Raw genomic sequence first — 14718 nt, 5'->3', positions numbered from 1 at the left:
ATGATGACCAGAGGTACCAAAGCTCGTCAAGTTGATGACCAACTTCAAATGGCTCTTCAACAACTGAAAACATCACGGGAACAGTGTCAACAACTGTTAAAAGAGAGAGAAGACAACGAAGTCGAAACACTCCAGGTAATTAAGAAAAATACTATGTTGAAAGGACAGTTGTCTCAGCTCTCCATTGAATACAATGAAGTTCTTGAGACTAACAAGAAATTACAAAATGTTGTAGACGGCTTCGATCAGTGCAGCGGTGAGTATGTTGAGTCGCTCCAACTCTCAGCTGAACTGAAAGTCAAACTTTCTCAGGCACATGATTGTATCTCTAATTTACAGTTAGAGATAACAAATCTAAAAGCCCAAAAAACACAGAGCCTGTACTCGGAACTGATCGAGAGTGAACCAGCTTCGGGAACAGTGATCACCACCTCTGAGTGTGACATACCTACAATAGATTTGACTGGTGGTGACTCCGATAGTACACATTCCTCTCGATTAATTCTTAGTAAGAAAAATTATAAGAGATTCACTAAATTAAATAAGTTTATAAATAAAACGCAGCAACTATTGAAATCTAGAAAATCTATTAATTATATGAAAACTATATGCAAAGAACGAAATGCACTGCGTACAAAACTAAATACTTCACTTGAAAAATTACAATATGTTCATCACAATCATGAGTTAGAAATAGAAAAGTTAACCTCACAAATAAATTCATTGAAAACAGATTTGGACAGTGTTACTAAAAATTATGAATATGCCCAAAAGGACATATGTGAACATATATCGGTGATGGATAATCTGCTTGATTTATGTAATAATAATAAAGAGCGATTTGAATCTTTGACATTACAATATGCTAATTGCAAGTGCCACTGCTCTATATCAGGTTCTCCACTACCAGACCATTCCAATAGTCAAAATCAATATTCTATTTCTACCTGTAAGCCCGTTGTAAACAATATAATTAAACCTTTGCTTACAACAAACATTATTAAAATATTCAGTGATGAACTAGGGAAAAATATGGGTGTAGCGCTGAATGATCTGTGTTCGGGACAATCTGTGATAAATTATTGTATGCCAGGGGCTTCATGTACCCACATCCTTAATAAAATTTTAAAAGTGACTCATTGCCCAAACACAACAATAATTATAATGATTGGGAGAAGGGGAAATGCAGATATAAGAGATATAAAATATCAAATAAATCAATTATTAACACTACAGGTGAAAAAGATCATTATGTTTGCATTTCCATTTATTCAGAGTATGCCAGCGGAAAACAAAATGAGACATAGTATTAATGATTTTATGCAAACAATTTCAAATGTAAATAATTATTATGTCACGACACCATGCAAGTCACAAAATATATTTTACACTATTGACATTAATTGCATGATAAAAGATAAATGTATTAGTATGACAAAACCTAACAAATACTATTTAGGTAGCTACAATTTTAGACAAGTAGCAAACTCGCTACATTATTTTTTACACATTTATCTAGCCATGAATTTGGCTAATCAACCTACTGCTTCTTTTGAGCAGGAAAAAAATATGACATCTATTAATTTGGAATCCGTTCCAAGTAATTTAAATTAAATACTAAGACAACAGAGTTTACCTCTTGCAGTAAATATGATTTATTTGGACACAGCCCATCAACAAATACTGTTTCTTTGAAAACAACTGTGATCAACCTGGTGCATCAGAACTTACAAGGTTTGATGGGTAAAGAACTTGAAATTGATTTGTTTCTAGATTACAACAAAGTCAACTTTCTATGTGTAACTGAACATTGGCTTAAAAAATATGAATTAAATTGTAATTTTAAAAATCACCAGGTTATGAGTTCCTTCTGCAGAGAGAATGCTATACGAGGAGGCTCTCTTATCATTGTTAATAAAGATTATAAATGTAAGGAACGTAGAGACATTGTGAGCCTCTCTGTGGAACGGATTATTGAAATGGCATGTGTAGAGCTTGAGCGATTCATTGTTGTAAGTGTGTACAGGCCCCCGAATTCGTTATATGATTCTTTTGAAAATATATTGGAACATGTTTTATTAAAGCTCTCTGTTTCTAATAAACATATTTTTATCTGTGGTGATTTTAATATAAATTTATTAGAAAATACAAATGCCACTATTAGATTCAGAACATTGTTAAAATCATATAACCTTAGCAATTTATTTTCAGAGCCCACAAGAAAAACTAGCACATCGGCAACCTGTATAGATAATATTTTCACAAACGTAAAACCTTTGCATAAATATATTATTAATCATTTAAGTTCAGACCACAGTGGACAATTCATATCTTTTAAAATTAAATCTGTTACAGATGTTAATAGTTCAAGAAACCTACAGTTTGTTCCTATTAATATTAGACGTATGGAGAAGTTTAGAGGTAAAGTTTTGGCAAGAATTGCGAATGTTTGTTATAGTGAAGATCCTAATGTTCACTACATGGATTTATTTAATTGCATTAATGATGAATTTAGTGCCATCTTTACTTCTAAAACTCTGATCTTACATAATAAAAGATCATTCAATGAATGGGCGACTGTTGGAATTCACAAAAGTAGGCAGAGATTATATGACCTTTATCATGAAAAATCCTATAATCATAATAAGTCATTTCATGAGTATGTCTGTAAATATTCCAAGCTTTTTAAAAAAGTCTGTACATTGGCCAAGTCATTGCACTTAGGCAAACTTATAAAAAATGCACCTGACAAAATTAAAATGACTTGGAATATCATTAATAGGGAGACTGGGAATGTCAGAAACAGCAATGCTGAATCAATTTTGAAAATCAATGATAAAATAATAACTTCTCATCAAGAAGTGGCCAGTGCTTTTGAGCGCTACTTTGCTGATATCCCAGCTTCTACTACAAAATCTTTAATTTCATCTCCTACCGTCGCCGAATCATTACTGCAAGATCATGTTGATGAATGCAGTGTTAACTTTAAGTTCACAAATATTGCTATAAAGGACATAATTGATAATTTCAAGACCATTAATATTAAAAAAACTGGTGATTTATGGGGAATATCAATTAAGGTTATAAAATCCATTATTGATATAATCGCACCTTACCTTGCTACAATATTTAATGACTGTATTTATAATGGTGTGTTTCCTGATCTAATGAAATATAGTAAAATAATACCTCTGTTTAAATCTGGTAGTACTTTTGACCCCACTAACTTTAGACCCATTTCAGTACTACCTACATTGAGTAAAATTTTTGAAAAAATTATTTTGGAACAGCTTTTGAACCATTTCTATTCCAATAACCTGCTTCATAACAAACAATATGGATTCACTAGAGGTCGTTCGACTATTGATGCAGGTGTAGATCTTATTAAAAATATTTTTCAGGCTTGGGAGGAATCGCATAATGCCCTTGGGGTATTCTGCGACTTATCTAAAGCTTTTGATTGTGTTGAGCATAATACATTGTTGAGGAAATTACACCATTATGGTATTAGGGGCGTTTCATTAGAACTTATTAAATCTTATTTATCCGGAAGAATCCAAAAGGTAGACGTTAAAGGAAAGAGATCTTCCGGTGTCTTACTTAATATGGGTGTTCCTCAGGGTTCCATATTGGGTCCCTTCTTATTTCTTGTGTATATCAATGATTTACCAAAGTTTATTGAAACCCGTCACGAGGTCGTATTATTCGCTGATGATACATCCTTATTGTTTAAAATTAAACGACAATTGGAAGATTATGACGATGTGAATGATGCTATCTCGCGCGTGGTACATTGGTTTAGTGTTAATAATCTGTTATTAAATAACAAAAAAACAAAATGTATAAAATTTACCACACCCAATGTTAGACAAGTAGACACTAATATCATTGTAAGTGGAGAGACACTGGAGCTTGTTGATTCGACAGTTTTTCTTGGTATAACAGTTGATTCCAGGCTGCAGTGGGGTCCTCACATATGCAAGTTAGCGAATAGACTTAGTTCTGCAGCGTTTGCGGTAAAAAAAATACGAACGTATACTGATGAAGATACGGCACGTCTAGTTTATTTCAGTTATTTTCATAGTGTTATGTCCTATGGCATTTTGCTGTGGGGCAATGCTGCCGATGTCGAAACGATTTTCATCCTGCAGAAGAGGGCTATTCGTGCTATTTATAATATGCACCCGAGGGAATCCTTGAGGGACAAGTTTAAGGAAATCAAAATTCTAACTTTAGCGTCCCAATACATTTTTGAAAATTTATTGTACGTGCGTAAAAACATTGTAGAATTCCCCAGAGTCTGCGATTTGCATAATGTGAACACTAGGAACAAACATAGGCTTGCGTTACCGGCGGCTCGAATTAAGAAAATAAGCAACTCTTTCAGGGGGCTGGGTGTACAACTTTTCAACAAGATCCCACAAAACGTTCAACTACTACCTGTTCATAGATTTAAGAAAACTGTCAAGGAACGTTTGTGCAACAAGGCCTATTATAAAGTTAAGGATTTTTTACTAGATGGCACTACGTGGGAATGAGGCGTTCGCTCCTGGCCTTTTCATTTTTCATTATTATTATTATTTATTTGAATTGTATTTTTTTGACTTGTCTTTTTGTATACTGTAAATATGTTATCATGTTTAAAAAAAAAAAAAAGAAGAAAATAGTTGAGAAAATACATAAAAAAGCCCGCTGAGTTTGTTTCGCCGGTTCTTCTCAGGACTGTGGCTTTTTTGGAACCGGTGGTAGAGTTAACATTTTCTTTTACATTTTGACATTCAACAAGTGTGTTTTTGATGACATCCAAGTTGAAATAAATGATTTTGAATTTGAATTGAATTTGAATAGGGATTTTGCTGCGCGACCGAACTGTAAAAATATGTAATAGTAAAACCGTAAGAAAAACTCCGTGGAATAAAACCGTTAAATGAGACGTGCGCAGGCGCGACAGTAGTATTACACAATGCGAGTAGTGTATAATACTTTTCTCTTTCTCCTTCATTCTTTTCGTTCTCTCATCTCTTCTCTCTCTATTTTGTAATTATTTCTATTTCTATGTAATTTTATGTTGTCAAACAAAAATAAAGAGACATATTTTGTTATTTTAATTGATAATTTGAATTATGATTTTTTTTTTTAATTTAATTTATTATTTCATAAAATACTGAATTTCCTAAATACTTTCCTGTACTTAAATAAAAACTAATCAGCAAAATTTAAGAGAAAAATCAAGAAAACCTACATAAAATTGAGCACGATTTTTTTTTGCAAATTGTGTCGATTCTACATTAGCCGAAGGAACTTCGTTCCTACCCGGTGTCCCACGACACCACGTCTTTTTTTATTTTGTTCATATACTAACAAAAACCCGAATTTCTAGAACAGTTAAATCACGTCGGCTTCGTCACGTAAGCAAAAGTGTTTTTGGTTATGCTCGTTGTTTTAGCAAGCAGTCCAGGCAAGCTCCTTTCTAGGGGTCGGTTAAGCATCAGGTAACCGGGGAGAGTTCGAAGTAAGCTACACGCATAAATAACTACGAAACTATCACGGTAAGATTAATGTGGAAGTTGGGTTGAACGAAAACTTTAAACGGTCGATTTGAACTTTAACCGTTCGTTTGGTTCAAACGTTGATTGATAAGTCGTGATTATATTCGTAAGAAAGATTGGGAGTCTGTGTTTCAGGTAGTTAATCGCAGTTATAGTAGATATATACATGATATTGAAAAGGTATTTCGAACGAGACAAAACAGCAGTTTACCAAAGTAAGGAGACACAGTATTACCACACAGTACCTTAGAGAATAGATATTAGATCTTGCAATAAAAGATGAAGATGTCACTGGACATCTGACTCTGTTTATACCAGCGGTCGGGGAACCGGGGTAAATTACCCCAAATGGGGTAAAATTAAATTTTGGGGGGTAAAAATGTAACTTTTGTGAGTAAAAAGTATATATTGAAGTGAAACTTCTTTAGAATCTTTGTGATTTCAAACTCGATGAAACGAAATGAAACGAAATAAGAAAGAGGAGAAATAAGTCCATAGAGACAAAAACACATAAATGTATAGGATTCAGCCGGCGAGAGAATGAGATAGAACACATTAGTTAATTATTGAATAAATGATGTTTAAATATTTTTTTTAGCCATTGTTTTCTTTTTAAAATTATCATGGAGGCTATAATATGAAAGATGCTAAAAAGAAGCGATTTTGGTTTTGTTTTGTTCTTCGCCATGGGGGTTCATCGCCATCAACTTACATAAAAATATTTTGAGGTAATAATTAAAAATGTTCCCCGACCGCTGGTTTATACCATTAATAAGATGAAAATTAGCCAAAGGCTGAAGGCAAATGGCTCATTGTTAGTTGAAAAAGATCGCTACGTAACATTAAATCAAAAAAGAAAATATGTTTGTTGAGGATACCGCTTGAGATATATCTTAACATCGTCACGGTTTTGGTGGCTTTGGAAGATGATGCTTGATACAGCATATCTAGCAGACTTAGGCAGCTCGATGTCAAAGAGCTCTAGTTCTACTCAAGTGAAAATTGGAAGCGAAACGAATTAGAATAGTTAACATTTAATCAATGTTTAGGCTCTTTCGTTTTGTAGTCACCGGTTTTCAGCTCATGAACTATTAATTACTATGTTAGCCGGGCATCCGGGTTGAATATTTAACTACTCGATTAAAATCATGCACTCACAGAGCGTATTGGAAATCTGAGTAACAGAAACATTTGATAGTTGTCGATACGATAGTACAGATATTGTGAAATTTTTTGGCACTACGTAATGTATCACGATCAAATATAATTGACCTTGAAGATATATATCTACTTTTTATGATACATTGCTGGTTTACAAATTACACTTAAACGACCAGTATTTTTCATACGCATTAGTGTATCGAGTTATTTTCTGAAAAAACATTAGATACCTTTTTACTAGTGAAGGGTCTGTGGCCAAAACGTGTAGGACACTCACTGTTGGATCGAGTCCTATGACTTTTTTCACGAAGAACTTCCACGATGAGGTATCTAAAATTAATGCAATCTAAACCTTAAAATTATAATATAAGTTTGCGTTATTAGATTAGGTAGGTTAGATTGAAACAGTGATACATGCATTCCAGTTTAAGGGGTCGGACGCTTGTTCAGAACTATTGTGGTTATTGTTGTGTCAATAAAACTGTTTTTGTGCGCTCATACTAATGACCTTAGGAAAATGTCAAGAGCAAGTGTGGTCCACTCGAGAGAAACTGCAGAAGAGTAACTGAAATAGGACATACACTCTCTAAAGAGCCGTAATATAAATTAATCTATAAGTCGGATGTTATTCCAAGACGCATTTCAAGATGATGTTAATCCTAATGTAATATATTTAAAATTGAGACTTTTTTTTCGGAGATATGGTTTTAAAAGTGAACTAAACTCACAAAAGACACCGGCTTCCGTATCCGGTGTGGCACTTTTTAAAAACTATTAAGATTAAGAATCGAACGATTAAAACCTAGAGCTACCTGTGGCCCTTTTAGTTATAAAGTAATTCGCCACTGCGTCATGAATTTTACAAAGACCGAGGGCTCGACGCTGCGCGGTCGGTGGCGTGGTCCAATACACGAGATAAGTGCGGGCTCATACAACAATCTTTATAATAATTAATTTGAATTTAAATAGAAAAATGATCATTATATCGTAAATATATATTTGTAAATATATTATAATATTTTTTCAACCGATAAGTACACTGCGCTTAATTGATTTGCTGATGTGATTCTTGTCCACCTGGTGGGTTTCTGGAAGAGATCGCTCTTAGCGATAACACCGCGCATTGTACTTTCGTAACTAATGTTTTTTATTTGCGTTTATTTTGGTGTACAATAAAGCATTCTGTACCTCTCTATGTATATCTCTTTCTCCTTCTCTCTCTCCCTCTCCCTCTCTCCCTCCCTCTCTCCCTCTCTCTCCTTATTCGTCAAATGTTTTTGGTTGCTTTCAAAATCATACGAGCATGATTATGAACGAATATGAATTGATGATGAATCTGATGATGTCAGCAAAGTCACTGATTTACCGTAAATTATTTATAAATTCTAAATCTTTTTGAGCTTTTGTATTAATTTCATATTCATTAAATTTTTAAATATGTAATTACGTGTGCTCATTGAAATTCTAACACTTTCATTTCCAATTGAATATCCGTCTAACATAGTGATTTGAATGTCAAAGTCGAAATTTTAAGTCGTCGTGGTCTAACAGATAAAACGCCTATTGTATTCTTATCGAGCGACGTGTGTTCAAATCCCGCAGAAAAGTTCTGATTTTTTTATTTAATTAAGTATTTAATACGTGTTGACGTATGAGTTTTATGAAAAGAATAGCGTCGTGAAGTAAATATGTAGGTCGGTAGAGTATTGTGAGCCGACTTGGATAGGCATCACCAGCTCACCTATTTCTGACGTGAAGCATTCACGTATCCTAGTTTGAAGGGTAGAACTAAATGAAACTTTGAGTTCATTTATCAACGCAGTACCCAAGAGCTAAGGCATCGGATTAATATGTTGAAAGCTATCAGTCGTAACCGTCTGCAGCAGCATAAATTACAACGAAACAAGTTACTTGTTTATAAAACTGTGACGTCATAAGTGTTCGAAAGGAGCGAGAGTTTTGTGCGTTAACAGGTTTTTATTTAGTGCAAGTATTTTATTTAAATCCCTAATTCAAAATGGAAAAGGTAACGGTAGCAATTGGACGCTGTTATTTTTGAAATTTAATAATAAAAGTGTGTCCGCACAGTTTTATTAATTAAACACGATAAAAACGCTTCAGTTTATAGAATGAGACAAATGGCAATGTCCGTGTATAGACGCGTGTGGTTGTGTGCACTTATGTGCTGTGTGTACACACACCTTGATTTCCCAAATGAATAGCCCACGGCGTAACTTTGGCGAACCGTTTTGTAAATACTGTACGGAACCAACAACTAAGACTCTAATTTTATAACAAAGGAGCAACGACGAGTAAGTACATGGTGAGCACGTCACCGAAGTGTGTCTGCTGTGCTCGCGTGTAGCGACGTGTGTCAGAGAGTCATACCCGTGTCTTAAGACGTTTCGTCAAATATTCCTTCACTCTTAACTCATCCGATGCCGCTCGAGCATTCCTCCGAAACTTACTCGAGTTTGGTATTTTTAGTCGACCATTACACTATTCCTCAACTCTACTCGAGTGAGGTAGAGCCGTGGTATTGCGTCACCACCACGTCATCAGTTTGAGGAAAATTTGATCAAGCTAGCATCAAACCCATAGAGTTCTATAGTCTATGGTCGAACTATTTACTTTATTAATAAAATTTATCAAAATTAAATTATCAAAATATGCGCGAATAATGCACAGATTCAGGCCACTGCACAACAATTTCCATTTGCGGTCCACATACTATTTGGACATTGATCGAAAACCAGCATTGAGGAACGTTCACGGTACGTCGCGACGTACCTTAACTTGACAGTTCATTTACTCCACTCCGGTGAGGAAAAGTTTCCAAGGACGTTTGAGTGGAGTTTATTTTTACGACCAAGCATACCAAAACGCGCGTTGAAGGTTGAGTCGAGTCGAGTTAAGCTCGTGTGAACGACTAAAGATACGGGGGTCAGTGTCGATAAAATATACAGTGAGTTTGTTTGTTTGTTGTTGTTGTATAGAAGTGTGTCTGTTGGGTTTGCTTGTAAAGAAATAAAATCATTAAATTCTTGGTTCTCTTTCGCTAGTTCTGAAACATAAATACAACACGCCACAAAGGCAAATTACTTTAGATTCTCATCTTTTAAACTGGATCCCAACATTTCGGTGTTAGACTTTTAAACATTGTATGACATTAATGCTGATTTGTTGATTTGTTATTTTACTGGATTTATTGTGCCCCACGCTGACAGTTAACATCATCTATATATTAATACGTGAAGCAAAAACTTTGTACCCCTTTTTACGAAACTTTCGCGGACGGAGGAGTATGAAATTTTCCACACTTATAGATAATATAGAAAAGCGGTGCACAATGTTAATATTTTTTTTAAACAATGCATAAAATATACATTAAATCATAAAGAAAACGTTACACACACTACCATGTATTTGACACACACACATGCATACTATTTATTTAATTTCAAACTTTTGTTCTTGACGTCTGCGGTCAAGTTAAGAAAAGATTAAATATTGCTTGTCTTTTTTTTTATAGTTTAGTCTTGGTGAAATTTGTGATTATAGAAGTATAAAGTCTTTGAAATTAGAATCATAATAGTGTACAAACTTACAATTTCAATTAGTTATAGTCGAATTTCGACTACTGCGGGATCACTAGTAACTGTTAACATACCAACATGTTGCCTAAGGTCACGTTGTGGTCCATGGCCTTGACTACTAAACACGAGCCATAAGGCGTGAGCTGGTTGGCCCACACACAGCCAGTTTGCCCATAAATAGCAATAAGAAACCATTTTATCTCTCCCCCAACATCTCCGCGCGCTTCCACAATATTTGGCTGAGTGTGTATTATTAAATAAGAACAGATCCGGCTCGAGCTCGCCACATAACTATACGGAGCTTCGGTTAAGCTTAGAAGGTTCTCAAGACTTAGGGAAAAGCTGTAGTGATAGATATTTTAAAGGATTTCCATTTCGAAAAATGATTTCAACATTTCGACTGGATATTTCTCAAAGACTTAGACAAATTTTTATGATTATAGTTTGTATTATTTTTGAGTGGTGGTTTTTAACACCTGGTATTGAAGTGGTTATCGGAACCCATAGACGTCTACAACGTAAATGCCGCCACCCTCCTTGAGATTTGAGTTCTAAGATATCCGTATAGTTACAACAGCTACCCTACCCTTCAAACCGATACGCATTACTGCTTCACGGCAGAAATAGGCAGGGCGGCTACCCGTGCAGAATCACAAAAGGTCCTACCACCAGTAAGGAGTAAGGAGTAAGAGTATGTATGTCGAAAGTCGTGCTTAACAAAAGATTCAAATGCACATATGAACATAGCAATTCGTGATAATACTTCTCCATAATTACATCATTCCCAATTCATACCTTGGATAAGACGTGCAGTGCGTCAACCTGAAACTAGCAGGAGCCATTATCCCAGATGTTTGTACCTTGAAGTCATGCTGTGTAAATAGTAGGACAACTGATACATTACGAATAAAATTTCGTATAATTAAAGGGGCTCTAAAAGCTTAACACAAAGTAGGGAAATGTTTCGCCACGTTAGGAAAAGCATCCCCCGACGAACTTAAGCTTGACAAGTCAAAACTAAGGTTTCTAAATGACACTGTTGGGTTGTAGTGAATAAGAGTGGACTGTATTCTTAGTTTGATATTTTTATTTATCTATAAGTGACAAAATAAAGAATTTAAAATTAATGACTATAAGAAATAAGAAACAGATGTGTCGCCCTTGACGGCTGGAAATGGAAAGGGGTAAAGCGTCATAGCGGACGTCGCCCGTTGACACCTTTAACGTTCCGAATTCAAACAGACACGCATGTAGCACTAAATAAATGCTTAAAATGCCGTAATGTAAAAATGTTAAACTCTACAGACCTCTCCAATGACATCCATTGAATTTACCGGAGCGATTGCATGGAGGTCTGTTAGGAGATGTACATAATATTAAAATTTGGGTTAATGCAATCACTCGAGAGACAGCTACTTTCAATTTATCGGGGGGGCATGAGTCAATATAACGGGGGGACATGAGTCAATATAACGGGGGGACATATTTTTCTATCAAGACCTCGATGAAATTAGATGGGTTTCAATTATGTTACGAAAGTTGCCATTGATCATTCTTGAATTTATAAATCAAAGTAGACTGATTAAGGTAGATAATGCCGTTTTGGCTATTTCTACCGCTAAGTCAGGCGTTTTGGGGTAAGGGTTTTTGACAAGTGTTATAAAAATCAATAACTTCGATCTTATATTTGAGGGAGGAGAAGGTGATTCATGTTGATATTTACAGGCCTTGGTCTCCACTTTACATCAGGTGGACCGTATAATCACAATACCTTTACAAGAGTTTGGAATTAGGAGAAAGATTAACACGTCAAACAGACTGAGGGTATCTTTAATAATAGTGGAATCTTCTGTCATGAGACCGAAGCTTACTTTTAAATACGGAACCCAGCAGAACAAAACTTCATGGAGCTTTATATCGCGCGGGAGGAACCAGTGGTCACTAGTGGGAAGATGAGAGTCTTGTCCTGGCTACATACTATTTCCATACCAAATTTCATAAGTCATGCGTTAAAACGTAACGAACAGAGTGAATTTCTTATTTAAAGTAATTGTATGATTACTGAATAAAACTCAATTAAGTTTTCACGACGCTCATGACAGATTTCAATATCACAAATCGTCATTTTAAGCTTCGCTTCGAATAGAACAGATTGCTAACTAACTGCCTTCATGTCGTCTTTGTAACGCTTTTAGAGTCGTTACGGCATGTCTACGATTTTCCAGAACATTTCCGGTTATACCCCTTCTTGCGTCCATAATCCTCAATGCTAAGGGTCGTGGCCTCATGAGGCTTTCTTAATACACATGGTGGGTACCCGCGTCCTCCCACGGCAGTGCTTTTGGAAGAGATTTAGTTCTTCGAGGCCGCTGAAGCCTTATTTGGATTCGGCTAATCAACCGCCGCCAGACATTCGGCGTTGACTGTTTTACGGTAGAAAGGTCGAGCTCCAAGTCAACCATCCTCTTTTCGCATCCGGGCTTGGGATCGGCATTTATAGTAGTAGTTAGTAGTCGTTTGGAAATCCGTTTTCGCTTTTGAACGACAGACGGAGTTACTCGCACCGGCATAACAATACAAAAGTTTCTAGTAAAAATAACACACTCATTTCACATAGAAGAATATTTATCTTTTAATATTTTTGTAGTATATCTTAAAATAATAATATGAATCTGTTTGACAATGACAAACGGATGTTTATTTGATTTCACTGAAGCATTTTCTCCTTTTGCGGGTCTTCTTCGATTCTGAAATATTAAAAAATATCTAAAATAATATTTCGTTTCAATGTTAAAATCACATGCGTCAGAGAGCTCTGGTAATTTCGATTCCCATTTCGTTGTAACAGCCACTGATATAACCTAAAATAGATAATACACATAAATTAGTTAGATAAGCAACTCAAGCATTCAACAAAAATGTTTACGGGCGTCGGCCATTAGATGGCTTCGCTTCGATTAGTTTCTTATTGCTCCTGTAGATGGCAATAACAAAATATATTATTGTATCCTATATTTTATTTTTAATGAAGGATTTCGTAAATTTTCAGAAACTACAAACTTAATCAATTTGCCTATAACAAATAAAGACTAGTATGATTTTTTTTTATTTTTATTTTCTGTGCTTAGTTATACACTAATTAAATGCCTTAACTTTAACGACATACAAGTTTAGGGGCATCCGCTGCAAGGTGTCGCTAGTTTCGATATAAAAAATTTTTTGTCTTAAAGTATAGCAGTTTCAGGATCCCGATAACCTGAAATAACTTAATTTGATTGATATAACCGACCCGCGCTATGTTTTCATCTTGATCTTCACCACCCATTCTAAAGAATGGATAAATCCACAACTGAACATGTTGTTCTTCATATGTCCGAATGGTCTCCTCACTGCTTAACACAAATACGACTGGCCCCCCTGGTAATGGTAGCTGGCAACTGGAAATTCTAAATATTAGTTGCTAAATAGTAGTAATAAAATGCATATCATAAAACCAAGAACGGATGAAGTCAATGAAACACCAAATGAAGAAACAGCGAAATGCCCCACTAATCGCACTGTTTCGAGAAATTATTAGAAAGGCTTTTTAAAAAAAGAAGTTTATTTTAATTTAAATAATTAAAATATTTAAAACTAACAATTGAAATTAATTGGGGCAAGTGTCACCGGGAGTGCGGTTAGAATTGAACTGTGCGATCTATCGGCAAACTTTTTTTTTTTTTTTTTTTCGGGTCCTCCGAACCTCCTACGAGGTCCCCGCGCAAAAGGGGCGCGCGGGGTATGTGAGACTCTACGATCTGCATGGTGTTGTGAGTAGACCGCGGGCCCAAGGATTTTAGGACCCACCCACTAACAACCTAACTATCCTGCATTACGTTATGCACCTTAAGTTGCATTTTTAGGTACATTAATACAGTTGGTAGGACCACTTGTGAGTCCGCACGGGTAGGTACCACCGCCCTGCCTATTTCTGTCGTGAAGCAGTACTGCGTTTCGGTTTGAAGGGTGGAGCAGCCGTTATAATTATACTGTTACCTTAGAACTCATATCTCAAGGTGGGCGCATTTACGTTGTAGATGTCTATGGGCTCCAGTAACCACTTAACACCAGGTGGGCTGTGAGCTCGTCCACCTGTGGTGCAGCGTGATGAGAGGACATGCAGGTGATGATGTGGTCTCCGGAGTTTAAGACCTAAACTGGCTTTCAGATTAGGTACAGCACCATATTTATTCCATTGCAATTATGGATTTAGACCATATGTAACCAAAATGGGTGGTGGCACCCACTTTCTGGTGTCAAGAAACGTAATCAATGTTGCCCTCTATAGAAATAATAATGGCAGAGCGTCTGATCGCTTACTATCATAAGATGGATAGATCTGTCCGGTAAAACCTCAAATAAATAACAAACAA

At 35.7% G+C, this 14718-nt stretch overlaps 1 protein-coding gene across 1 annotated transcript in view; it reads left to right on the top strand.

Annotated features, from left to right (window-relative positions):
- LOC134199613 (uncharacterized) overlaps positions 1-14718 on the top strand; it is a 65961-nt gene continuing 51243 nt past the window's right edge. Inside the window, exons 1-3 of the mRNA XM_062670863.1 lie at positions 1-135; positions 340-481; positions 734-820. Of these exons, the coding sequence (XP_062526847.1) occupies positions 1-135; positions 340-481; positions 734-820 (364 nt within the window). The remainder of the gene's footprint in view (positions 136-339; positions 482-733; positions 821-14718) is intronic.

This window comes from Bombyx mori, chromosome 11, assembly GCF_030269925.1.
Source record: "Bombyx mori chromosome 11, ASM3026992v2".
Classification (NCBI taxonomy): Eukaryota; Metazoa; Arthropoda; class Insecta; order Lepidoptera; family Bombycidae; genus Bombyx; species Bombyx mori.
Note: the sequence above shows the minus strand (reverse complement) of the source record. Positions and strands in the feature narration are given on the sequence as shown.